Source organism: Actinia tenebrosa, unplaced genomic scaffold (assembly GCF_029948245.1).
Source record: "Actinia tenebrosa isolate PJP-AT-01 unplaced genomic scaffold, QUT_ActTen_1.0 PGA_scaffold5__44_contigs__length_20552954, whole genome shotgun sequence".
Classification (NCBI taxonomy): domain Eukaryota; kingdom Metazoa; phylum Cnidaria; class Anthozoa; order Actiniaria; family Actiniidae; genus Actinia; species Actinia tenebrosa.
The window spans coordinates 2,064,321-2,091,100 of NW_028292582.1; the positions used below are offsets into that span (position 1 = coordinate 2,064,321).

The 26,780-nt window shown below is 37.9% G+C and overlaps 3 protein-coding genes and 1 pseudogene across 5 annotated transcripts; 3 read left to right on the forward strand and 1 right to left on the reverse strand.

The window, feature by feature from the left end:
* The first annotated feature begins 6,504 nt into the window (after positions 1-6,504).
* Positions 6,505-8,256, forward strand: LOC148906298 (uncharacterized). Its single transcript, XM_089037737.1, has one exon. The coding sequence runs from the start codon at positions 6,505-6,507 to the stop codon at positions 8,254-8,256; it is 1,752 nt and encodes a 583-aa protein (XP_088893863.1).
* A 1,809-nt stretch (positions 8,257-10,065) lies between these two features.
* Positions 10,066-16,715, forward strand: LOC116290457 (uncharacterized). Its single transcript, XM_031697486.2, has 2 exons — positions 10,066-10,567; positions 15,623-16,715. Exons 1-2 carry the CDS (start codon positions 10,066-10,068, stop codon positions 16,471-16,473), a joined length of 1,353 nt encoding a protein of 450 aa, XP_031553346.2. The 3' UTR covers positions 16,474-16,715.
* LOC148906299 (uncharacterized) lies at positions 12,525-14,409 on the reverse strand. Of its 3 annotated transcripts, none has more exons than XM_089038507.1 (4): positions 14,127-14,409; positions 13,733-13,926; positions 13,441-13,604; positions 12,525-13,249 (listed from the first exon to the last, which is right to left on the reverse strand). In XM_089038507.1, exons 1-4 carry the CDS (start codon positions 14,140-14,142, stop codon positions 12,649-12,651), a joined length of 975 nt encoding a protein of 324 aa, XP_088894633.1. In that variant the 5' UTR covers positions 14,143-14,409; the 3' UTR covers positions 12,525-12,648. The 3 variants fall into 3 exon arrangements, with proteins under 3 accessions (XP_088894633.1, XP_088894634.1, XP_088894632.1); XM_089038508.1 differs by lacking the exon at positions 14,127-14,409 and having other exon boundaries at positions 12,525-12,676; positions 13,028-13,249; positions 13,733-14,102; XM_089038506.1 differs by lacking the exon at positions 14,127-14,409 and having other exon boundaries at positions 13,733-14,107.
* A 4,986-nt stretch (positions 16,716-21,701) lies between the features above and the next one.
* Positions 21,702-25,060, forward strand: LOC148906300 (uncharacterized; annotated as a pseudogene).
* Positions 25,061-26,780: the final 1,720 nt, after the last annotated feature.

Here is a 26,780-nt window from a genome sequence, read left to right on the forward strand (position 1 = left end):
TTTAAGTTGAATATTAAATATGCCAAAGCCGTTTTCATAAAAAAATACCTGCAACATAAGTGCCAAAAATGAAAATGTCCCTTATCTTAAAGAGCAAAAACAGCCCCAAATTCAGAGCCAGAATGATTACCGTTTCAGAAGTGCCAAAGGAGCCCTATTTTTGGGGGCTGCTTTAGAATCAAGATTTAGCCCTAACAGAGCCAAAATAGCTACCATTTCTGAAGTGCTAAAACAGCCCTCTTAATAAGGGGCCATTTTAGGGTCAGCATTTAGCCCCACATAAGGGCTCAAACAGCCCAAAAATAAGAGCTAAAATAGCTCCAATTCCTGAAGTGCCAAAATGGCCCTTTTCACAAGGGGCCATTTTAGGGTCAGCATTTAGCCCCACATAAGGGCTAAAACAGCCCCAAAATCAGAGCTAAAATAGCTCCAATTCCTGAAGTGCCAAAATGGCCCTTTTCACAAGGGGCCATTTTAGGGTCAGCATTTAGCCCCACATAAGGGCTAAAACAGTCCCAAAATTAGAGCTAAAATAGCTCCAATTCCTGAAGTGCCAAAATGGCCCTTTTCACACGGGGCCATTTTAGGGTCAAAATTTAGCCCCATATAAGGAGCTAAAACAGTCCCAAAATCAGAGCTAAAAAAATGGCCCCTACCGGTAGTGCCAAAATAGCCCTACTTTAAGGGGGCCACTATAGGGTCAAAATTTTGGCCCCATTTTTGGGGCCAAAACCGCCCTATCCGATTTGCTGTGTACAATCATTAATCAACGATCTATCTAAAAACCCGAGGAGCGGGTGTAAAATTACTTTTAATTAACTTAACCTTAATTTGAAACTGTTTTGCAAGTTATGTATAGGACTAAGATTAAAGCTGGAACGAAGAATCCCGTTATAAGTTAAGAAATCAGTAGACAATTATTGTAGATAAGTAACCCAGAATATTCTGCGAACTCAGACATTCCAACGGTTTGTTGTGAAATTGTTTATTTTTTCCCTGCCGCCAGTCAAGAACATGAAAGGTACCGACTGATTATTTTTGATTGACGGCAGCGAAAAACCAAATTTCAGCGTGCAGCTCGCAACTACCGAGTTCGCAGAACATCAATAACCGCAGTAAATTTGAACCAAAGGACCCTACTATACTTCAGTTTCTTCCGGCCCATAACCCAAATCACTTGCAAAACGTGTACAGCTTTTTCAAAAACGTTGAATGAGCGAGTGGCAAATGGCGATTGGTGATTTCACGACCGAAAGTCACAGTTAGGCATGCATCTAAACACGAACATCGGGTACCAAGGTGCTTTAAATGGTTTCATGATAGGAAATACAAGTCTTCCATCTCCTATTACTCATCACTTATCGCTTATCACAGAACCTTTTTCATGTCAATTTACCCCGCATGTTCTTATACGATTTCCGAGCCCATCCCACGTACACGGCTTACCGGCCTTATCTATCATGTACTACTTTTTTGAAATAGTATACTTGTCTAACACCCATATACTGATGCTAACCCCCAGAACCATGTAGACACCCAAAACGAAGCCCACGCGAATCACACACAAAGGGCATCGTGAATTACACCGTGGTTAATACACTCATTACAAGAGTAAATGGTTTGAACCCAGGTGTTGAAGTTTGATGTGAAATGTGATCGTCTGTGTGAGTGTAGTCTTTAGAAATACTGTTACGTTGTTGGTGGTGACTGACGTTTCGACAACCTAAGCGGAAGTCATCTTCAGAGTCCGAATGAGAAAATGAGAAACAGTCGATGGTCGTGAATGAGTCTATTGTAAGGTGCCGGTAATAGACCTCTTCGGCTCTGACGTATATGATAATGTTTTCCCATTTCAGACCACATGTCATTCCCTAGAGTATCATTTCTTTGTTTAAGGTTTGCGTTCGTTAACGTTGCACATGTGAGAAGGCACATGAATTAATATGGATACAACTCAATAGTAGAATGTTATTATCAAGGGAATGACACGTGGTCTGAAAGGGGAAAACATTACACCAAGCCAAAGAGGTCTAATTGTTGACTTCGGTTAACCGGTTTTTGTTGTAAGTTTGTATACCAGGTTTCAAGTGTAAGGCGTTGATGGTAGTTGGTGCTATATGTAATACATGTGGCAGTGAGAGTCCCATTCAATATATTGTGTCCAGTGTTCTCAGTGTGATGTTCAGCGATGTGATTGTTAGGATCCTGTTTATTAGTGGCGTCAAGGCCCTACCAGTCTGTCCGATGTAAGTCAAGTCGCAGTCCGTGCAATCTATTTTGTAAATAGCTCCTTGCCTGTTGAGCGGTTCGTCTTTGTCTTGTCAGTCAATAAACGTCGTAAAGTCATAATAGGTTTGTAAGCAACATGGATGTTGTTGACCAGTGAACCGATGTATGGAAAATGGTGAATGCCATTAGATAATACTCCTGGGTTTAGAAGCCATTCAAGAATCCTTGTGCACGCTCTACAGTCCCGACTGACTTTTACTTTCAAATGAATTGCCGGTACGGCTCAGGCATATTTTTCTGCATTGTGGGTTATCTTTGTTCGTACGTATCGCCTTTTTTAAGGGAGCGGTCATTAATTATTGGGGGGGAGGGCCGGTAAATTTATGGGGAGGGCTGCGACTTTTTGGGCCCTCCATTAGGGAGGGCCAAAACATTTTGGGCGCATGCTAGAGGGAGGGTCGCAATTTTCTGGGCCCCATATAATCCACAAAAACCTCCTGTTCAATATGTATCCCACCTATAAGCTAGTTACAGAGTATAAGCCTCTGACTTTTTTGGTATGCAGACAAATTCTATTGATTTTATCAAAAACATTATTAATGAGTAATAACACGTCCAAACCATTTTTTCTTCATATGTATGTTTTGTTCTACATACTATAAACTCGCAAAAATGTAAAAATATCTATGATTGAGCTGCGATTGTTGTACTTTCATTGCTGCTACCATTATCAACATCAACACTATCACGACCATCTATTAAAATGAACATCTAAATCCACATTATTCGCCTTGATTATCAGGATTATTTTAATCAACATCATCATCATCACGTACAACATTATCATAATTACCATAACCTAAATCATAACTATTTTTATAAATCGGTATAAATATTGACACGTAAATTGTCTTTATTATATAATCAACTATGAAATATCTATTTTTCTCTATTTCGAAAAATTGATATCTTCACACGTGAAAATAACATGTTATTTTCACGTGTGAAAATAACACCATTGCGATGGCTATTCAAAAATACACGAAAAGAATTGCCTGAAAAGGCCAAAACATTGATAATTATATAATAAACAGAATATTACATGGGCGCTTGGAGATACGCAATTTATCTTCTCGTGTTGAAAATCTCTCACTCGTTCGCTGCGCTAGGTGAGAGATCTTTTCAACACTCGAAGATAAATTTCGTATCTCCGCGCGCCCATGTAATATCCTCTTTATTATTATTATTATCATTATAAATTGCTCTCATCATCAATGCTGACATCCTCACCATCATCGTCGTCGTCATCATCAACATCATCATCATCACCATCATCATCACTATCATCATTATTATCATCATAATTATCATAATCTAACCCTTGCTCTTCATCATCATTATCTACATAGTTTTTTCAACTTTTATATCTTGATTCAACAGCATACGTAAATGTTGTTTTGCTCTTTCATCCAGGCGAAGTGATGATTTAGATATAAGGGCTACTGCCCATTTTCTCTCTTTTACCAAGTTTCATGATAATTGGATCCTGCAAATCTTGATGAGTACAAACATCGTCTCCTTGAACTGATGGGGCTATTTTCTTAAGTATCTTAAGAGTAGTTAGTGATTCTTTGATACTTTTTATATGTTCTAAGTTCTGTTTGATAGAGTGTGAGTCATGTGGTTTGAGAAGTACGTGGTTGAAAAACGGCTAGTAGCACAATACTTAGAACATCTTTATCATCTGGAGCAAAGGAAAAAAAAGAGGGCAGAGACCAGAGAACTTACAAGGAAGGAAGAAAAGAAGAAATGTTTCAACGACTTTAATTGGAAGGTTTATACAGGGATGGAGGTCTGAAAAAATTAAAGGTGTCAGTACTCGACGTGTATATAGAAAACAAGCGATTAAAATCTCCAGGGGAGCAAAAAAAAAAAAAAAAAAAAACCGAAAAAGTGGATGCTGTGACAATGGATATTGCTTGGTCACTTTTGCCAACTCAACAGCCTACTAAACAATAGATTTTACGAGACTGACGACAGTGATGATGATGACCAAGATGAGGATGATGATATAGTGGTTGAAGAGATTGGAAGCGATGACGATGATCTTTCATCATTATCCTCTTCAGACAATGAAGACGAATTGCATCAAGAAGAAGAACAAATTGCTAGTCTGTTGAACACCACAAGATCAGGAAGAGTTTGCAGACCTTGGAGGGAGAGAGCAAGTGTTGCTGACTAAATTTTTTTTTTGGCATAAGAACTAATTAAGTATTTTTACTATACTTTTCCATCATAACATTTTCAAACCGATGTATTCTATAAAGAATAAGTGCCTCGCAAGCAACACCACATATCAATCTAACTGCTATGTATTCTTGTAGTTTGCAACGTTCCAGATTTATATACAAAAATTAAAGCTATTTATAGGAGGGGGAGGGCTGTAATTTTTTGGGCTGTCTTGTCAGAGGGGTCCAAAATTTTTAGGCTCAAATTCTATGTGGAGCCAAAATTTTTGATCCCTAGTTTCAAATAATTTACCGGCCCTCCCCCCCTCCCCCCCCCCCCCCCCCCCCAATAATTAATGACCGCTTCCTAACGGTTAATTACAGCTCCTAATAGCAAAGTCTTTTCAAGAATACTTTTAAAAAGGTCCCTTCGGGGTTGTTGTTTTTTTTTTGTAAACTACGCATATTGTTTATGCCCTCGAAGTCTCCTTTAATCTAATGAATCACAGGAATTTCATTGGCGACGACGCTATGTTTGCTGGCCGTTTATTCAGTAAACCATAGTTAGGTAGTCATTAATTATGAGTAAACTCATTAGAAGGCATTTAACGATATTTAGAATTAAGATAACCAAAAATAGTAAATAAAAACACTAAAACCTAACCTATCACGGCAAACCACAGGTAGCCCAAGCTTGGTTTCTGTGGTGTCCTGTTGTAAGGAAATGTATGGAGATTCATCAACAATTTCAATAAAATCATTGAAACGTGAAATAAAGCCTCGAAATTTTACCCGATCATTGAGAAATACGACTTCTTTCGCTCTGCGTGGTTATTTTTCGAATTTAGCCCGTTTTAAGATTTTTCTCCCCACCAGTAAGAAATAAGAGAATGTTGGAAACAGTAATGATGAAAAGGTAAATTATACACCGTGAAAAGATGAAAAAACTTACTGACGTTTCGGACGCTAGTCCTTCGTCGGAGTAAAAGAGGAAGGACTAGCGTCCGAAACGTCAGTAAGTTTTTTCATCTTTTCACGGTGTATAATTTACCTTTTCATCATTACTGTTTCATTAGAAACACCGACGCAGCTCACACTAGTTTTTAGCTAGTTATATCTTCTTAGAATGTTGGAAACTCGAGTCCCAAAAGCGAACCATCACGGGTCTTTGAAACCTCGTACGTCTTCGAATTTTCTTTCCAGCGCCAAATTTTAGTCGTGACCCTTCTCTCACATCCCTATAGAACCGAGAAAGTCGCATTAGAGATTAGTCTTCGCGTCTTTAAGTCTTGAAATTTGCCTGTATTCGCATACTACCACGCTTGTTCTGACCCGTACTTGGAGCTCACTGTACACCAATTCAACGGATTTCTTTCGGCAACCGTCCCGAGGTCACGCCGGAAGAAATACTTTTGTATCTTAAGCCGTTAAAAAATACGCTCACCATAATTTCGAAGAAAGATTATAAAGTTATAAATTATAAGTTAGATACTTTTGTATCTTAGGCCGTTAAAAAATACAGTCACCATAATTTCGAAGAAAGACTATATCCAAATCCAACCCGCATTTACGATACGAAGACTTCCGGCGTGACCTCGGGTCAATCACATGACGTCACTGTGCCTTCAGGGCGTGTCCGATGGTCAAGGAATACACACGATTTAAAACTTCCATTTGACCAAGGTATATCTGGTGCCGCGCAGTTTGCAATACAAGTAGAGGAGTCGTGCTTTAAAATTATTGCATCGAGCCACCTTAAGTATTTTATTTATCAATTGAGAAGGTTTTCTTTCAAATGTTACTTATTATAAATGCGACCATTTTGACCATTTTGACAGAGCATTCAAGCATGGCGAGAAGGGCTGTCTTGCTAAGCTCCAGATTTTATCTGATTTTTCTGATGCTTTTTGTTATTTTAAATTCCCAAAAACCTACCAGAAAGCTAAATAATCATGCTATTATTACTTATCTATCTAATGGTCTCGATGTTAAACAACTTCCATCGAGAAATTCAAGATTATCGCGGAGTTGCTCCAATAAACAACAGATGCCGCCATCTTTAAAGTTCAAAGCTGGAGTGTTCATCTCTAAGGCTGGCTTTTTGGCGCTCAGTCTGGTTGTACTTGCTGGTGATGTATCCGTGAATCCCGGTCCTGATGCACTCAACGTATCTTTCCTGTCCGACACTAATTCTACAGGAACCGACTATGAATCTGATTTGGATAGTGCCTCTGTGGAATTTCCCTCCGATGATGAATTCTGCGACCCATATCCTTTCTTTGATTTGGGTCTTGGAAATAAGGGGGTTCGCTTTGGTACGTGGAATGTAAACAGACTGACTTCGTCTAAATTTGAACAAATCAAGCTCTTTCTCCTTGGTAGAGATAATCGCTCGCAAGTCGATATTCTGGCATTGAATGAAACATTCTTAAATTCTAATCTTCCTGACGCAATGTTTTCTGTACCGGGCTTTAGCACATATCGCAGGAATAGGATTGGTAAAACTGGAGGTGGCGTTATGATGTTTGTCAACAACTCACTTAATCATCGCAGAAGAACTGATTTGGAAGATTGTAACCTTGAGGTTATTTGGGTGGAAATCTGTCCCTTCAAATCAAAACGTCCTCTGCTCTTTGCTGCTGTTTATCGACCACCCTCTTATTCCCAGGATATGGATCACAAGCTAGACAAAAACATTGAATCTGCTTATTTATTAAATAAGGAAACGATTTTACTTGGAGATTTCAACGTTAACTTCAATGAACGTCAGAAATTTAAGAAACATCGCCTGATCAGACATATTCTCAGTATGAATTTTAAACAGCTCGTAGAGTCAATAACAAGACCCATAAGTGGCACCTGTCTGGATCATGTTTTCAGTAATTGTCCTGAAAGAATCAAGAAGATAATAACTTATAATTATGGAATCTCCGACCACATTCCAGTATTCTGTGTACGCATTTACAAGAACAATAGCCCAAATCATGGTCCTGGCCCACGCACTATAACCTACAGGGACATGAAAAAATTTAATGAGAAAGACTTCAAGGAATCCTTAAAGGAGGTCCCTTGGGACACAGCATTTATATTCGATGATCTTGATGATGTTTTGAGCACTTGGGAATCTTTATTTAATGGCGTTCTGAATACCTGTTGTCCTTGGCGCCAGAAACGTGTTTCAAAACCTAAACAAGCGCAATGGATGACTAAAGAAGTTATCAAGCAACTTGTGAAACGTGATTCATTGTTAAAGAAAGCCAGACGTTCCAATAATGAACAGGACTGGTCTAATTACAGATCGGCGAGAAATCATGCGTCCAATATGGTTAAATATGCTAAGGCCAAGTTCTACAAAGAGTGTTTCAAAAACAGCAAAGGTAACCCGAAGAAAATGTGGAAAACAATTAAGTCATTGACTGGTAGTTCCAGTGAGGGAAAGCATGGTAACCATGGATCTGCGGATGACTTTAATCGCCATTTTAGTACAATCGCAGACAAATTGAGAAATTTTCTGCCTGACATACCTTTGGACACCTCGAAACTCATGAACTTTATTGCTTCCAGAAAAGACCCGGAAGAGTGTTTCTCTATTCCACCTGTTGAAAAGAGTTTCATCTATGACAACTTATTAAGCTTAAACTGTTCTAAGGCCATGGGTGTAGACAAAATAAGCGCAAAAATGTTGAAAATCGCTGCTCCTCTCATCGCTTCATCTGTATCAAAGCTTTTGAATATATCAATTGAAAAAGGGGTATTCCCCCATCGATGGAAGACTGCAAAAGTCACCCCATTATTCTAATCAGGTGATCACAATGATATGACTAACTATCGACCAATATCGGTTTTGCCAGTGTTGTCTAAATTGCTCGAGGGGCATGTTCATAACCATCTCTACGACTACCTGAACAAAAACAACCTATTGTATATTCGTCAATCTGGCTTCCGAAAACACCATGGAACTGATACTGCTCTTATCAGGATTGTTGACCAATTACTTGGTAACCTCGACAACAATCGTGTTAATGGTCTTGTTCTTATTGATTACTGCAAGGCTTTTGACATGGTTGATCATCAGATCTTAATGACAAAGCTATCTGCTTACGGCCTGGCTGAAACCTCAAAAACTTGGTTAGAGTCCTACTTGTCAGGGCGTCGACAGTACGTTACTGTGAATGGTTTGGACTCAGACCTCCAAAATATCCACCATGGAGTTCCTCAGGGCAGTCTTCTGGGCCCTCTTTTGTTTCTCGTTTTCATCAATGATCTCCCATTGAATATTCAATCGTCCGATGTTCATGTTGATCTTTATGCAGATGATACAAGTATTTCGTACGCTTCTGATGTAGAGAGCTTGGCTTCCATGCGTAACAAGTTGGGTAGTGCTTGGAAAGATGTAGAGAACTGGGCTAGTGCCAACAAGCTTCCTCTCAATGAAACAAAGACAAAGTCCATGCTGATTACTGGCAAGCGTTTGTCTACTAAAGTTAGTACCGAGGATAAACAGCTGAATATTGGTACTTCTCATAATAAAACACTGGAACAAGTAGAGTGTTCACGAGTGCTTGGTCTCGAATTGGACACTAAACTGTCATTTGATAATCACGTCAAATATCTTAGCAAAAACGTTTCTCAAAGATTAGGAGTTTTGAATAAGATTAAATCGTGTTTGCCATTGCAACAAAGAATTTTATACTATAATAGTATGATTAGACCTATCTTAAATTACGCTAGTGTCATTTGGCATATGTGTAGTAAAGATAATCTGAATAATATTATGCGTCTGCAGAAGAGAGCAGCCAGAATAATTCTTGATGCTGAACCTAATTCGGCGTCTGTTACATTGTGCAATAAGTTACGTTGGTTGCCTTTTTACATCGAGGCTAGAATAGCCAAATGTTTGATTCTTTTCAAGCGTACCCAGCTTAGAGTTCCACAATATCTATTAGATTCATTAGTTTTAAATTCTGATGTTCACTCAAGAACTACTCGTTATTCTAAATGTAATTTTGTTTGCCCAAAGTTCAATCGTGTAACAGAGGGTGGGAGGTCATTTGCAGTATCGGCGATTCAAGTTTGGAACACTCTTCCCGTTGATATTAAGTCTAAACCTAGTGTTAATAGTTTTAAGTCAGCCCTTCAGGATTACTATTTTAATGAACAGAAATCTATAAATCATTTTAGCCCTTATTGAATTATATTATTTGTAATATATTTACACCTGATTGCCGGGTTTGTTTGTTGTTTTTTTTTTCGTATATTTATTTACAGTTTTATAGTTTATGTTTCATAGTTTTGTAATTTTATAGTTTTATAGTTTTATAGATTTATAGTTTTTTATATTGTAATGTAGTTTAATATTTAAGGTGAGGGCCACAAGTTTATAAGTGTCATCACTTTTTAGTGTTTACCCTCTTTAAATAAAGTCTATCTATCTATCTATCTATCTATCTATCTATCTATCTATCTATCTATCTATCTATCTGAACGGTCTAATGTTGCTCATTATAATAACTCGAATGACTGAGCATTTAGCACGTAGCCTGACTCTGCGGGCTATTGAGAAAGAATGCTGGATAAAGGAATTAGCATATATATATTTAAAAGCAAAATGGCAGGGATCAAAGATGATAATTTGCAGCCATTTGAAAACAGCCCGGCCATAGAAGAGAACAAGAATGAAAAGAAGGAGAAACCAAGTACGGTTTTATCCTTCTTCGTTTTTGGTCTTATGCTTTATTTCACCTTTACCGTGACGATCTCTGGAGCCCAAGATATCATGGCGGCAAGTAACATCCAAACGTCCATGAATCTGATCGCTCACATGGTACCGATATCCCTTATTACAGTAGTCTTTCCTTACTTCATAAGGGAGATACCGTATCTTATTCGTGTGTTTGTAGTTTCTGTAACCAATGCTGTTGGGTTTGTGATCGTGGCATATGTGAAGCAGGCTGAATGGAAGCTGTTTGGTATTAGTCTTGCTTCAGTTGGTTTTGGTTTTGGTAACATGAGTATCATTGCACTTACATCGTACTTTAAGACTTCTGTCTTCGCTGCCTATTCAGCAGGTACCGGAGCAGGATTCTTGGTTGCGCCATTTTATTACACAGGTATGCCATACCTTTCACTTTATTGCTTTCTGTCTTAACATGACAATTTTTTGTACTCGCCCTTACAGTCAAACCAGCTCAAGCGTTCCTGTCTAGGTAATTTTAAGGTTATTTGTTTAATGCGCAGTTTTGTTCAAAAAATCCTTTCACAAACGAACATTTTGATGTTTTGAGATAAAGACCTGGATCCTGTACTGAAATTTACAACGTTCATTTCATTAATGCACGCTTCAAAGCAGGATGAAAATCAAACTTCCAGTAATGAAATGAATGTTTGAACCTTGATAGGAACGCATGAGCTGGTTTGAATATAATCATCTCTAGGGAGAGTACCGAACGTTTTTTAATTAACACAGCCGATTTGCAGCGCGATTTCCCATGCGATTCTATACATAGTTTTGAGTTAACCGTGCCCTGATGACTTAGATCAGCCCAGTGGTTGTGTCAGGTTTTGATCTCGGAGTTATCCATGCCTTGACTTATAGATCTACCCAGAGGTTGTTTTAGCTAGAGTTAGATAAAATTTAATTGGATTAAAATTTAGAACTACAATGATATATCATATATTAGTTGAAAATGATCTAACAACCTAGTTCAAAGTCAAGCAACAATCATTATTTATTCACATTTACAACTAAACAATATTTAGTTGTAAATGTGAATAAATGCAAACAATTTAAAAAACCAAAAGCTCTGTTATTACATATATAACTTTGGAAGGTTCCTCGAAAAAATGTAATCTATAGAATAACCATACTCGTAGTTATCGTCGTCAGTTCAAAAATGAAATAAATAGCCTTCAAGATGCACTATGGTATACTCAAGACTAAATATGCATGATTGATCAATTAGCTATTGTTACGCGGTTAAAGTGTATATGACACGAAAACATTCCATCATTTAAAATGTATAGTTTGTTAGTAATAATAAATATATCGTAACAAAATTTGTTTCAAAAGCTTATTTCTTGAGATATTTGCGAAAGTTAATCCCAATTTGTGACGTCATTTTGTTGACACGTACTCTAGATTCAGTAGTAATGTACTAAATATAAATTGTAATTCATATAAATTAACAACAAAAGACATATTTTAGTCAGCTTCATTTGATAGCTTACGTAGTACTCTTCCAATGTTGGGAAATTGAAAAGTGTACTACTTGAAATTAAGATTCTATATTCAAACATATTTCGTGTATTTGCAACTAAATCTGGAGACTTGTAAACAAAATGACGTCACAACTCGTGCTAAAAATTTTTGAATTTCTAGAGAAATACGTTTTTGGAACAAATTTAACCATGATATTCTTATTAATGCCAATAAACTACACATTCTTAACATTAAAATTTTTTCGTGTCATATACACTTTAAGCATAAAGAATAAGGGATTAAATGGATAAAAAGCACGCTGTTGAGCAAGGACTTTAAGAATAAGGGATTGAATATATATGCACGTGAAAATTGGGATTACATCACCAGCTCTATATAAGAAATGTAAATGTAAAATAAAGTGAGCAGCAGTTAATATTTGAGGACTTCGTTGTTGGTTTTGGGCCCGACGGTACATTTTTGGTAGCAGAGCAAGGTTTGAGATTCTGGAAGCGTCAGGTACAGTATTAAGTGCTAGCTCATGGAAACAAGATCTAAGGCAAGGAATAGGGAAGAACTCTCCGAATCTGGAATGCATTCTGGTGTTGAGGAATACAAGGGTTTGCCAGGACCGGCTGGAGATCAAAAGAGTGAAGCCTTTGATAGACGAGTTACAGACATCTTGAAGGAGATTAAACATTTTGTCGCACATGCGGACGCCGAAAAAAACGAACTGGAGAGTCAAGTTAGTAATCTTATTGTAATAATCGAGAGTCAAAAAATGCAAATACACCGTATGCAACAAGGATTAGAGAATCGCCTTAGTGCAATAGAAGACAAGAGATTGGATCATGTTAGTGAAACGTCGAGACTCTAGTCGGCAAACTGAGAGACATCAATCTTCGCGGGTCGAAACAACGACAATAGCAGTTCTACCCATCCACTGGCAGCAACAGGTGTACGACGACCTCATTCGCGACGAAGCTCTCGGTGTCATTGCCTTGAAGGCCAGATCACTTGACTACCAAGAAGAAAATACAAAAAATTAGTCCATGTGATCAATTTCCTGCAAACTGACGATTTATGTATTCGGAACCTATGAGCTAAATCCTGTCCGAATAGACCTAGTTTGAGGCGTACACAAAACATAAACAATTCATCCACAAGAAGCATATTTCTTGAGTCTGGTCTACTTTCTCTTTCTCCAGAGGCATAACAATATGTCATTTGTGCAGCACATGGCTGCAAAAACTTAAAAAAGAACTGAATATGTAAATAGGATGGGAAACCTGTATAAAATCTTATGATCTCATTGTCTGTGCCAAATCTCTCAAGCCCAAATTTATTAAGTGCTAATTGTTCTGCAGCTTGCCTCTTAATGTCCTCAATTTCTTTTGCAGCTTCAACTTTAACCCTTTTTATTTCAGTGAGGGCAGCTGCAGTTTCATTTCTACTTTGTTCAAGTTGCTTTTGTGCATCTTGGAACTGTGCTCTGAGTGACTGGACTTGTGCTTGTAGGTCATCCATGCTGAAGGTTGTAGAAGTGCTGGGACTATTATCTTCATTGTCATCACTTTCATCTGTCTGAGTGTCTCTGTAAAAAGGTTTTGAAATTATGATGACACTCAGTTCACACTCAATTCACACTAAATAAAAAATTATAAAAGACTAAATTATTAAAATTATAAAATTATTTTGGTTTAAACCAAAATAAACATCAAGTACAATTCCATCAGTCAAGTCTAAATGAAATGTATTGAAGTAGAAATATGTGATATTCATTACCTATCTACTTGTCGAATTATCTTTCTTCTTGCTTTGGATTTGGTTGACCAGTCAAAGATTGATGGTACAGCTTCTCTTTTTAGCAACTGACGTCCAGAATCAGTGGGAGGATTGTAATCTTCCTCAGTGAAGTGTTTTGAGCACACTCTGGTACTTTTGTTAACCTATTATAAATCAAATGTCCTTTTAATAACAATGTAACTGTATTCAACTATTTTTATCTTCATTACAGTTTTTTAAAGATCCACAGGCAATTCGTATTGTGCATTGATATTGTTAGATTCCTATATACCTTGAAGTGTGGGCCCACATCTCTTCGTATCTTCACCAGCCATTCCTTTTTCAATTGCTCATCCCTTGCACGGCCTGGTAAGCGGTGAAACTTTAAATCAGGATGATATCGAGAATCTCCGTTACACAAGGGAACACAACAATGGTACGAAGAATTTTTCTTGGTATGTGATGGCTCGTCGGGAGTTCTAACATCTACAGCGAATATATGTAAACATGGGTTAGTCTTGACTTTAGACGTGGAATCACTCTCACAAAAAATAAACAAATCGTCCATTAAAATGCCGCCCAATTACAATCGATCACCATTCACAATCTAAACTGTTATTTTAGAGATTTTAGAAGTCCAATAATTGAAAAGAAACCAAAAAAAAGGAGAGTTTTGAAGTACATACCTTGCGAAGTCGCCATGTTTTTCAGCCGTCGAGCGGGCCGGCGGTGACAATTTTTTCGCGATAACGCGAAGAATATCGTTACTTCGAACCAAAAATCGAGTCCAAAGGAGAGAATTTAAGATTATCTTACTGTGTTTGTAGATAGGGCAAAAGGATTAAGCGTTTTGAACGATGAAACTATCGTATAAAACCACGCGTGCTTGACCTATTACAACTTTTGTTTACTGGAAGGCTTGCTCTCCAGTTTTGTGTTGCTAAGCGGTATCCAAGCACGTGACCACTAGCTGCAAAGGACCTATTGTACGGGTTGAACTTATCGAAGATCGATGGAACAGAAAACTAGATAAAATTAAAGAAAACACTAGACTAGATTCGAAAGAAACCATTTCTACACCAGCCACCAATTTGGTAAGTATGAGCAGTCCTCATAAAGTTTCTAAGCCTATACTATCACCGCCTACGTATGACGGGAGCCAACCTTGGGAAGCGTATAGCGCTCAGTTTGAAATTGCATCGCAAATAAATGGCTGGACAGTGGAAGTGGAGTTAAATAGAAATGTTAGGTTATTTCAGAGTTATAGTGTTTACTAGTGATCGGCTATGGCAATGATTGTATGAGCCTGGTATTCGGGATTGAATAAGTAAGAGTTAATTACCTCGAACGGAGGCAATGAGCCATATACATCCCGAGGGCCGCAGGCCCGAGGGATGTATAGGCTTATTGCCGACTTTTGAGGTAATTAAGTATTTTATTTATCAATTGACACGGTTTTCTATCAAATGTTGCTCATTATAAATACGAACGGTCTATATATAGTTATTTAAAACCGGGTTAATAGAGAGTTTTAGATTGACTTTTTTTCTCCCCGCAAACCGCAAACCTGACCACGTTTTCATAGTTTTCCTGTATTTCACTTTACCTTTTACAAACCTTCTCACCAAGCGCAAATACTCTTTTGTTTTTCTACTACTTGGACTTTTTTGCGATTCGTTTTCAGTAATTTAAAATGATTTTTTACTGGTCAACTGACGTTTCACGTTTGCCGTGAACGTGAATCTAAAACTCTCTAATAACTATATATTGACCTCGCATTTATAATGAGGGTTATAACAAAAATAAAGCCTTGTGAATAACAAAGAAAACCGTGTCAATTGATAAATAATTGAGGATACTTAACTTACTCTATTAGTTTCTTTGTGTGATGTGTAGATTTGGATGATAAAAATGAGAGTAGAATACTACCTACCTACCTACCTACTTAACTTTAATATTTCATTGTTATACAATTGCTACTGTTTCTAGCTATTACGCTTTAACAATACCTGTAAATGTTGAGGTCATGTTAATAAAGCAATTCCACTTTACCTACCTACCTACCTACCTACCTACCTACCTACCTACCTACCTACCTACCTACCTACCTACCTACCTACCTACCTACGTTCGCTCGTTCGCTCGTTCGCTCATATTTTCTTTCCTATCTATCTCATTCCAGCGATGACCACGTGGGGCTGTATATCACCCAGCATAACCCTGGTCTTAGTGGCACCATTATGCACCCTGTTTCAGGTCAGCTACTATTTCATTAGCAAGAATCAAACAGACCAAACCAACTACAAAGGGTACCAACAGGTACAAACCACTGATACAGACGACGAGCAGACAGACGAGAATCAACAGAAAGTACCCCAAACGGAATATAGCGACAGCTTGTCAAGGAAAGAAAAAATGTCAATTATACTCAAGATGTTGTCCCTTACTTTCGTGCCGGTATATACAACCTTTGTTTCTTATTTTACCTTAATTCAATCGGTTACTACCACCATTGCCTACAAGAACTCTCCCTTCAGACCACGTGACCACTATCAGTATTACATCTTTATCTTTATGTTCGGGGAGTTGGTTGGTCGATCTCATCGTTCAGTGATTTCTTTCTTCAATCCTCGCTGGCTTTACTTTCCCACCTGCACGCAATTATGGGTTTTGTCAGTCCTCGTGTTCCTCCATTTTCTGTTCGCAGTTTTCGAATCTTGGTACCGCTTTTTAACAGGAGTGACGACCATTCTGATGACCTGCTTATCAGCGGGTATCCTAGGAGGCTTTCTGTTCAGTATCTTTCCTGAAATCTTGCGTTTACGGTTAACTATAAGAGAGCGCGAGTTTGGCATGGGTTACGCTCTGTCTCCTGTAAGTACAGGCGTACTGAGTGCTGGCATTGTCGGCCTGTTTGTCGAGCCAAAATTATTGGAACACTGTACGTCAACCGTTTTAGACACTGCTTACTGCTTCACTCGACCTGAATCTTTCAAAGACATTATTTCTCATTGTGGAACCACACTACCTTAGCTGTAGGACTTGGAGGATTTAGGATCAACACAATACAATATAATAGTTAATCCGGCTTAATGATGTTGCAACCAAAAAATTCTCCAAACCTTCCCAGGCTACAAAAGTTGACCGGTTCCGCATTCACTCTTCCGCCCCCTCCCTGACTCCCATGTAGACATGCTGCAAGGTAACTAGATATCCATGTACGATACCAAACCCGACTTTTGCACCCGAGAGAAAATGTTCGAGCCATACGTATTTTCCATTGGATTTATTTTTTATTATTATTTTATATTAAAAGTTCAACAATACAATCAAATGCTTTATTCGTCCATTGTCTTCATTGGAAAAGGGGAAAAAGGCCAGTTATAAATTATAAGAATTTATGGAACGATAGTATATATTGCATGATTAGATTTGAGGTTGTTAATATGTTTATAAATTACAAAGATATTGCAATGGAATAAGTTAAGTGTTTAGTATAATCTCCCCTCACTATGTCCCTGGTAATAACCATCTCGTCTGCAGCCAAACCTGTTCACATTCGTCCGTTCATCCCACTCCTCAAGAGCGGTGCAGATCTTGTACTTCGATCAACAGATCGTCCATTACGGTCTTGATGTTCAACGTCTGCCAACAGCGACCCATCCAAGGCCCCAAGGGTGATGCTACTGATGGAATGAGTCATCATGTCGGTAAACACTTCGGGAATTTCCACGTTCTCTCGGAACCATTTCTTGACTTGATATACTGGTCCATTCATCAGGTAATCACGGAACAGTAGCAGCAGCACCTCCCTGGGCAGATCTGAATAACTGCCTACAAACAGCTGCATGAAACCAGTCGATGCAGTGTCTAGTAAATATTGTAGACGTCTCGCTGCTCCAAGCAGCTGATTTCTGGGAGTTTCAACAAAGACACTCCACAACAAGTTCCCAAGTCGCTTCGTCAACAGCAACAAAGATTCTATCGGATTGAATATCACGTGACAAGCACAGCCAATCGCAGAGAAGATCAGTGCTTGTTGATGTTCAATGAATTGTAGACACGTGTAAGCATGTTCTGGAAGATGGCTGATTGTACTAACGACTGACATCAATATTGAAATGCTGTGTAATACATTGGCCATGTAGGACAACCAATGGTGGTGTAGGACACCAATCAAATCGGGAATAGCCAAGAACACTCGATATGCCCAATAACACAATCCAGCTAAAACAAGTGCACCAGTAACAGGAATGGTACAAGGAAGAATAACAACAATAAAGAAAAAGATGAACCAAGTGAAAACGAATGGAAGTAGTGCAGCCACTAAACACATGCCAAGACCGATGAATGGAACCATGGACAAGAAAAAGACATAGCGAACAAGGCCGACAAATGTACGCAAGATTTCCCATTCTGGTTGGTAGACAGCTATTTGCATAACTAATGTAACCAATTGTAAACTATAGAACCAGGCAATGACGTCACTCCTGATAGTGTTATATCTTTCAAGAATAAACGATTCCATGCCTATATAAGGAATGACAAGATATCAATCACTCATTTATAAGTGACTATGAATGGCGCGATGTCCCAGCATGCTGTGGGAGAGAACAATTAAGCATCTTGCGCGCGCTTTTCTTCTGAGTGGTAAGAAAGATTGCGTATTTTTTAAATGAAAATCTAAATTTGATTAATCTTGCATTCTTGAAAAAGATGAATATTCTGTCGCGCTTATTATTTTACATTTCAGATGAGTACGAATCATGCACTGTGTAAAAATATTCAGTTTATTGTCTTGGTAAATATTCCAAGTTTCAGTCTTGGTGTTTTTGTTTGTTTGCGAAAGAAGTAGTTTCTTGCACTTTTACTTGAGAAGCGCGCATCTCCTATTTCTTTGGCTTCTTTCCGATTCCTATAACAAGATGCCAGTCGATTCTCCAGAAGCAGAACCCAGAAACAATTCCCCAGAAACAAATGATCCTGCGAAGACGAGTAGTTTCTTGTAATAACTTGGCGTATACCTAAATAACGCGCAGCTACTATTTCTCTAGCTTCTTTTTAATCCCTACAACGAGATACGAACAATCCTAGAGCTTACCTTGTTCGTAACGTCTAGCACCCAAAATCTCCTACATGAACATCAATTTTACTATTTGATATCAAGAGCAGTTTTCAACAGCTAATTACAAAGCAGCCAATTGACTTTGTTAATAACAATTAAATCTTACATATCAGTAATTGGTAATTGGAATTTATTACGTCACTGGTAATTAGGAATTTATTAATTACAATAAAATAATTGAAAGAACCAAAGGGAACCCAAGATTCGTTTATGTCAATATATTGAAAACAAAAGTGAACAGCGAAAATACTTTTAATATCCATTCATATCCATTAATATCCATCATTAGTAAAAATACGCAGGTGATTATAGAAAATCTCGCGCGCTGATTGGTCAAGAAACTCACACTATCACACAATAATCACCTCGAGCGAAAATCCAAAATGGCGGCCAGCCGCTTTGTTGTTGTTACCAGGAAAAAATGCCTTTTATCTTCTTTTTTTTCCATCAGAAAAAGTCTGTTAACATTTGGTCAGCTACGATTTCAAGCTCACGCCCCCTCATGTGAGCCCATACAAATTATGTCTCAAAAACACGGTTTTTGGATCTTTTCTCAAAATAATGACTATCTAGGCAAAAAACAGAAGTGGATTCAGTTAATTCAACTATTCACGGACTGTATTTTATGGTTTAGATTGACTTCTATTGAAAAAAACCACCGCACTTTTTGAGTTGAATGTAGGCTATTGGATGTATTTTACAAGAGAAAATGCTTGACGTAACCGGGGTCAAGCTAGAAAATCATCTTTTTGAAGAACAACCTTTTGCTTTGGAAAGAGAGGAATAAGACCGAAAACAGCAAATATCCCAAGTGTAAGGACCATTTTTTCCAATGCTTTTTTTGAAAGAATCACCTGTGTATTTATACTATTTATACTCAGTGATTATTGGGGAGTATTCCCCGATAATCACTTCGCCTTCGGCGAATAATTGTTAAATATCCATTGTTTTCCAGGTCCAACAAATTGAACTTCTCTGGGAATTGCTGAGAGGGGCCTGTTTTATTTCGATTTAGAAGTTTTCTGCTTATGACATGCTCGGAACACTAAAAACGCGCATAGCAACTACTCATCTATTTATTCCTTTGTCTAACAATCATCTTTCATTCATTTATTACATACTCTCAGTCGTGAAGATTTCTTACGGCTAATAAGCGAGCATCCGTGAAAGTGAAACAATCTGAGAAAAATACTCAAAGCTTAAGTACTTTGCAAGGTACGTTATAATTATATGATACGACTAATGGTATTAACCAATTTTATTTTTGAAACCAAAACTCAGTTATTCTACCAAAATTAAGACAGAGGACACGGATATAAAAGCAGTAGCAGATAGGATAGCATATATCAAAGCCGTTAGGCCGTTGAGTTTCGTTTTCAAGGCAGTGGTCGATAGGAAAACTTAAGCAAACGACAGTTATATTTGGGAAAGAGGATTTTCATATTTTTTAACAATGACAATGACAATGACAATGACAATGACAATGACAATGACAATGACAATGACAATGACAATGACAATGACAATGACAATGACAATGACAATGACAATGACAATGACAATGACAAGGACTATATTTTTTTGGTACCAAAAAAATACAATTTGATTGTAAATATGCGATGAAATGAAGAACATGCTTGGAACTTCTGCTCTTGACATGCTCGGAACACTAAAAACGCGCCTAGTAACTACTCATCTATTTATTCCTTTGTCTAACAATCATCTTTCATTCCTTTATAATTCCATACTCTCAGTAGTGAAGATTTCTTACGGCTAAAAAGTGACAAATCCGTGAAAGTGAAACAATCTGAGAAAAATACTCAAAGCTTAAAAAAGTGGCGGTCGTACTTCTTTTTTCACGACATGTGAAATATAAAGCATAGCTAGAGATTTTTATAACACAGATGTACTGTGTGGAATTCTAGTAATATATATAATACAAATAATAACGATATATAATACACCTTTTGCTGTTCATTAACAGAAAATATACATTCATTTGTGCCAATAGTTGTATCAGTAACGTGAAATGTACTTTCATCAACACCACAAGTAACATCATTAGCGCGGATCAACTTTCAGTAACGACAATTGAATATGCGTTAATATTCATAGGCATCAATGGACAATCAATAGCGCGTATGTACATTCATATGCGCGGAATGTATTTTCTTGTGCGCGCAATTAAACTTCGGCGTGTCAATTTGGCGTGTCTATATGGAACTTAAGGTGAATTTGATTAACCATATTAACTCTGGACGGTTGGATATTACTGACGTAAGGAGCATCTCGCGGTCGCGCTGTTGTTGGTATAGTACAAACAGAGTCAAGTACGGAACGGCCGTTAAAGAAGTAACGCTCATAGGCTATTCAAACCGTTTGACCTTTGGAATGAAAACGTCTAGATTACAACAGCGAACGAAGGAACACGGACACAAGATAAATCAAACAAGTATAACGTTAATTTAATTCAAATAATCGAAAGGAATAAAAAAACCTATAGAAATCCAACCACATTCGGTGTCCTAGTGCCCTTGGTCTCACACTTAGGAATTTTGTACACAACTTACCATCACCCCCAGGGGCTAGTTTTGTTCTTGGAAGATTCTTCGACAAAAAGTTTTCCAAGGCCGACAGTTTTAGGCTTTGAATCTCTTTTACTTAAAGAAAAACGAAAGCTAACTACAGATAATCCAATACATTATCAAGTTTAGTGAAATTTACCTAGGATGTCTTTCATTGAGATCGAAAATTAGGACAAATCAAGATTAAAAAACAGACTTGAAAACTCGTTAAGGTAAAAAATGAGGTTTACTTAAAAAAACAGAGCTTACATTCATTTTAACAGTTGACAAGAACAACTGAGACAAAATAAAAAATAATGCAAAAGGCAATGCAAAATACAAAACGACTCATTTCTTTGGCAGTAAATTGGCGTTTGTAAATGTTTTTGAATATTTTCAGTTTAGCTTTTTAGAGTGAAAGTCTGGTAGGTCTTTATACAATAATAACATCTTTCAACAACACAAATTTAAGCTTATTTTTATAATCATACTTGCTCGAACAGCTTAATAAACAGTTGAATATTTGGATAAGTCGTTTGGAGGCAGTGCAGGAAGGACGTCCCGTTGGAGCTCCTACAAAGGAGCCATATTTCTTCAATTAAAAAATAATGAATCTAAACTAAACTATCCAAGCCGTAATACTTTATTTTGGAGAAGCTGGAAAGATGATAAATAACCAAGATGACCTTATTTCTGCGAATGACAGCCAAACTGAGCGTAAGCGAGGAAGACCTAGAAAACCTGTCAATGAGAAGTCAACGATCACGCAAGTGGAACCGAGAAAACGAGGTCGACCTAAAGGATCCAAAAATAAAAACCCAAAGGAAAAGCAAGCTGCATCAAATAGACTAAATTCTTCAGCAGTTGATATCTCAATTTTACAAGAAAATTCTATAGAATACGAGAACGAAATTAAATATGTATCTAGTCAACCGAATCCATCAACGAATTTGAATATTACAAACATTAATCTTCTCCCAAGAGATAACGCTGAATGGATCGATAAGATCGATAAGAATACATGTACATCTATTTCAATTAGTGATTGTTCTTCTGAAAGCGTGAGTAAGCCTGGTAATCTTCCATTATATACAAACGTTAACAAACCAACTACAATCTGCTGGGGTAAAAATTTAGAAGGCGTGGAAATTAATATTCCTACCATGGCCATACTAGAAGCTTACAACGAAATAACAACTTGGAGGAGAAATGTCTTTTTAGTTCCTTATGGGAGAACTGGTAGAGATTTTATCGATCAAATAACTTTACACATAGATGATTGGAATGCGTGCTCTGACAAACAGCATATTGCCTTAAAAGCTGCCTTTGTTCTGTTGGCTGTGGGTCTCCAAAAGCCAAATAAAAAGTCTAAAGCTAAAGAAAACCAGCGCATTCTGGCGAAACGTCTCGCACTCTGGAAGGTCGGTGAGCTCAATCAATTAATTCGCGAGGGGAGGATAATTCAAAGTGACATGAAGAAACACAAGACCACATGTCCACCTGATCGATCAAAAGTCTTTGCAAAACTTGTGATGGAAGGACAAATTAACTCAGCATTGCGCTTCTTAAATGAATCAACAAACGGAGGCATATTACCACTTACAGATGACGTCATGACTCAACTCAAGGAGAAGCATCCTGAACCACAGCCAGCGAAATTGGGATCATTGCTATTCGGCCCAATTGATGATGAGATACCCGAGTCAATTTATAGTGAGATAGACGGTGATATGATCAGACAAGCAGCCCTGAGAACTAAAGGCTCGGGTGGCCCTTCAGGTATTGACGCTAATGGCTTCAGAAGAATTCTTGCCTGTAAGTCATTCAAGCAATCCTCCTCAAAGCTTTGTGAAGCACTAGCCACAATGACAAAGATCCTCTGTACAACATATGTAGATCCCACCACCATAGAGGCATTAGTTGCAAGTCGTTTGATACCGCTTGACAAAGGTGAAGGCAGCGTAAGACCCATTGGAGTTGGAGAGGTAATCAGAAGAATCATTGGAAAGTGCGTAATGAATGTGTCAAAGGATGACGTCATCGAGACCAGTGGCTCTCTCCAATTGTGTGCAGGCCAGAGATCAGGGAATGAAGCTGCAGTTCACGCAATGAATACTATCTTTGCTGCAGATAACACAGATGCCGTACTTCTTATTGATGCATCAAATGCTTTCAACTCACTAAACAGAGCTGCTGCTTTGCACAACATCAGAATCCTTTGCCCTATTATTGCAGTTTATGCCATCAACTCGTACAGACAGTCAGCAAGATTATTCATCACAGGCGGGAAAGAACTCGTATCAGCTGAGGGAACAACACAAGGGGACCCACTGGCTATGGGTATGTACGCGTTGAGTACGCAGCCTCTTATTACAACATTGCAGGCTTTTTCTGACGCCAAGCAATGCTGGTTCGCTGATGACGCTAGTGGTGTAGGAAAAGCAGCGGATCTTAAAAAGTGGTGGGACACTCTTAACCAGTACGGACCAGATCTTGGGTACTTCCCCAACGCAAAGAAGTGCTGGGTTATAGTAAAGCCACCAAAAGAAGAAATCGTCAGAGAAACTTTTAAGGATACACCCATTAATGTAACAGTGGAGGGGCACAAACATCTTGGTGCAGTTCTTGGTTCCAGATCGTTTCTAAACGAGTACGTCACGGAAAAGATTGACAACTGGGTGAACGAGATCACCAAATTAGCAGAATTTGCTCTATCACAGCCACAGGCCTGTTACGCTGCCTACACGTTTGGCTTAAAACATCGCTGGACGTACTTTCTTCGCACACTTCCAGATATCTCAGACCTACTGAAACCTTTAGAAGCTGCCATCTCCGACGTGTTTATACCCGCCATGACACAAAAAGATTGTGATGAAGATGATCGCAAGATTTTATCGCTACCGACACGATATGGAGGTATCGGTATTACTAACCCGTGTATTGATGCAAAGTATGAATTCTCATCGTCAGTCAAAGTAAGTGCCCCACTTGTGGAGAAGATTATCTCCCAGTCTCACGAGTTGCCAGATGAAATTGAAGTGAAAACAGCAAAGCAGAAATGTCACACTGAGAAAGAAAAAGCATCCAAAGATGCGTTTGAAAGCCTGAAGGAAAGTCTACCAAAGATTACAGCCAGATCCTTGGACTTAGCCGCAGAGAAAGGAGCATCAACCTGGTTAACTGTAATTCCTCTTAAGGAAATGGGATTCGACTTGAACAAGAGAGAATTTAGAGACGCTTTACGTCTCCGTTATAATTGGTCTTTCAGAGACATTCCATCAAAGTGCGTATGTGGTGAAGATTTCTCGGTCGATCACGCAATGATATGTAAACGTGGTGGATTCGTAATTCAACGTCACAACGAATTACGCAATCTGGAGGCTGAGCTTCTTAGCACAGTATGCAACGACGTAGAGATTGAGCCCTTGTTACAATCAATCTCAGATGAGAAACTAAGCAAAGGAGCAAACAAAGCTGCAGACGCAAGACTTGACATCCATGCACGAGGTTTCTGGGAGAAGCAACGTTCTGCCTTTTTTGACGTAAGGGTTTGTCACCCAAATGCAGATACGTACAAAGATCTAGATCTACCCAAAATCTACAAGCTACATGAAAATGACAAGAAGCGGAAATACACCGAAAGAGTAAACGAAATCGAACATGGAACATTTACTCCCCTTGTCTTTTGTACTTAACAGGAGGTATGAGTAAAGAATGCAAAACATATCACAGCAGGCTTGCTGAACTGATAGCCCGAAAGAAAGGTGAAGAGTACCACAAAACAATGGCATGGATTAGGGCCAAGACTTGTTTCTCTCTGTTAAGATCTGCACTTGTATGTCTACGAGGCTCAAGGACTATAAAAAGAACTTATAATGATATAAACAATATAGACTTAGACATTCAGGTTGCTGAAAGCGCCATTTTATAAATTTAGATTTTTAGCTTATAACGTAGATTTTTAGATAAAGATACATATTTATATATTCAATATATATTTCAATTTTCCTTATTAGTCAGTTTTTCATCTTATAATTCCTTCTTCTTTGTAAGTATTATATATTAACATATTCATATTTAAATAATGGACAAATTCTATTCGTTTTTTACAATCTTGAAAAAATGTATAAATATTTAAAAATCATTAATTATTGATTAGAGATTATTGTTATTATTAATTATTGATTAAAGACTATATGAATTATAGTTGAATATTTGGTAAAAATTTATATTTCATTTAATGATTAAATAAATTTTCTGTAGAAAGATATAAAATTATTGAATGAAAGTCTTCTTTGTTTTGCCGATTGGACCCCGCGATAGGAGGCGAACAAAGCTTTTTCTTGAACGAAAAACATACGATAGCTGGTTAAAAACAACCGAATTGTTAAAGATTTACAAAGCTAAATAAAGGACGAATATTTGTTGCAATATGCTCTTCATGTTATATTTCCTCCAGCATTAAAATAAATTAATCTTATCGATAGAAATATAAAAAGTTTTGAGAGAAAGTCTTTGATTTCTCGATTCGTCGAGAAAAATGCTTATCAAAAAATATATATATATACGATTGTTTGCTAAAAAATACACACCTGAATTCTTGAAGAACACTTCTTGATCCATCTTTGACTACATGAAAGTGTTTTTTTAATTGTTTTTGGTCTATAACTTGTCATAAAGCGGTTTTTTTCTGTGCATTTGAGAGCCGCATTTGTGAGTAGTTTTGCTTTGATATCAAGCGGGATTCCTGTGTTGTGTACACGCCCGGACGGACGGACGGACGGACGTACGGACGTACGGACGGAAGTGACGTCAGCCAAACCATGAAAAATCAAATCGATGGTTTACCATTTTTTCTTAAGTATGGGGCTCCGCTATAAGCAGAAAAGAGACTGTCCTGTCTGTAACAAGCCTAATCTTAAGTTTATGAGTGATCATTTACGTCAAGTGACATAATCTATATGGGGATGAAAGGAAAAAATGGTTAGGAAGGGCAAGGTTCTCACTACTACAAAACCACATCTCGAGCTTGCTACCGGCACGGCCAGCAAGTAGTTCAAAAGATAACAAGCTCTGTACCCAAATCAACAAAAACTCCAAAAATACGGCTGTCTTTGACTACTACACCCTGTCCAGAATTCAACCTCCGCCATAAATTTTCTCTTTTGGTCGTGGGTCCCACTCAGTGTGGTAAAACCTATTTCGTCCAACAGATTTTAGAAAAGAATCGTATCGTGTATGAAGAGCAGAAAAATATCCGTATTCTTTGGTGCTATAATCAATGGCAAGATCGTTACGATGTCTTGAAAAAATCCCTTGGAAAAAGAATTCAATTTGGAAGAGCATTACCCGATCGAGCTGTCCGAGGATCTGAGTGAGATTAATCCCAAGCACAACAACATAATCATACTGGATGATCTGATGGCCGAAGCGACAGACAGTCCTGTAGTAGCTCGATTATTTACTCAAGGTCGCCATAGAAACGCTAGTGTTATCTTCTTGCTTCAGAACATGTTTCCTAAGGGAAAATTTAATATAGACATTAGTCTATTAGACATATGCCCAATATCTTGCTCTCTTCCGAAGCCCTAGTGACAGAAAACAAATTGGAATCGTCGGAGAGCGAATGTTTGATAAGGATAGAGACCAAT

Excerpts from the sequence above, each read along its gene's own strand:
- LOC116290457 (XM_031697486.2), top strand. The coding sequence starts at position 10,066 with ATGGCAGGGATCAAAGATGATAATTTGCAGCCATTTGAAAACAGCCCG. Across the intron at positions 10,568-15,622 it reads TGCGCCATTTTATTACACAG|CGATGACCACGTGGGGCTGT; the intron begins GTATGCCATACC and ends ATCTCATTCCAG.
- LOC148906298 (XM_089037737.1), top strand. The coding sequence starts at position 6,505 with ATGCCGCCATCTTTAAAGTTCAAAGCTGGAGTGTTCATCTCTAAGGCT.
- LOC148906299 (XM_089038506.1), bottom strand. The coding sequence starts at position 14,008 with ATGGACGATTTGTTTATTTTTTGTGAGAGTGATTCCACGTCTAAAGTC. Across the intron at positions 13,605-13,732 it reads ATGTGGGCCCACACTTCAAG|GTTAACAAAAGTACCAGAGT; the intron begins GTATATAGGAAT and ends GATTTATAATAG. Across the intron at positions 13,250-13,440 it reads ATAATTCGACAAGTAGATAG|AGACACTCAGACAGATGAAA; the intron begins GTAATGAATATC and ends ACCTTTTTACAG.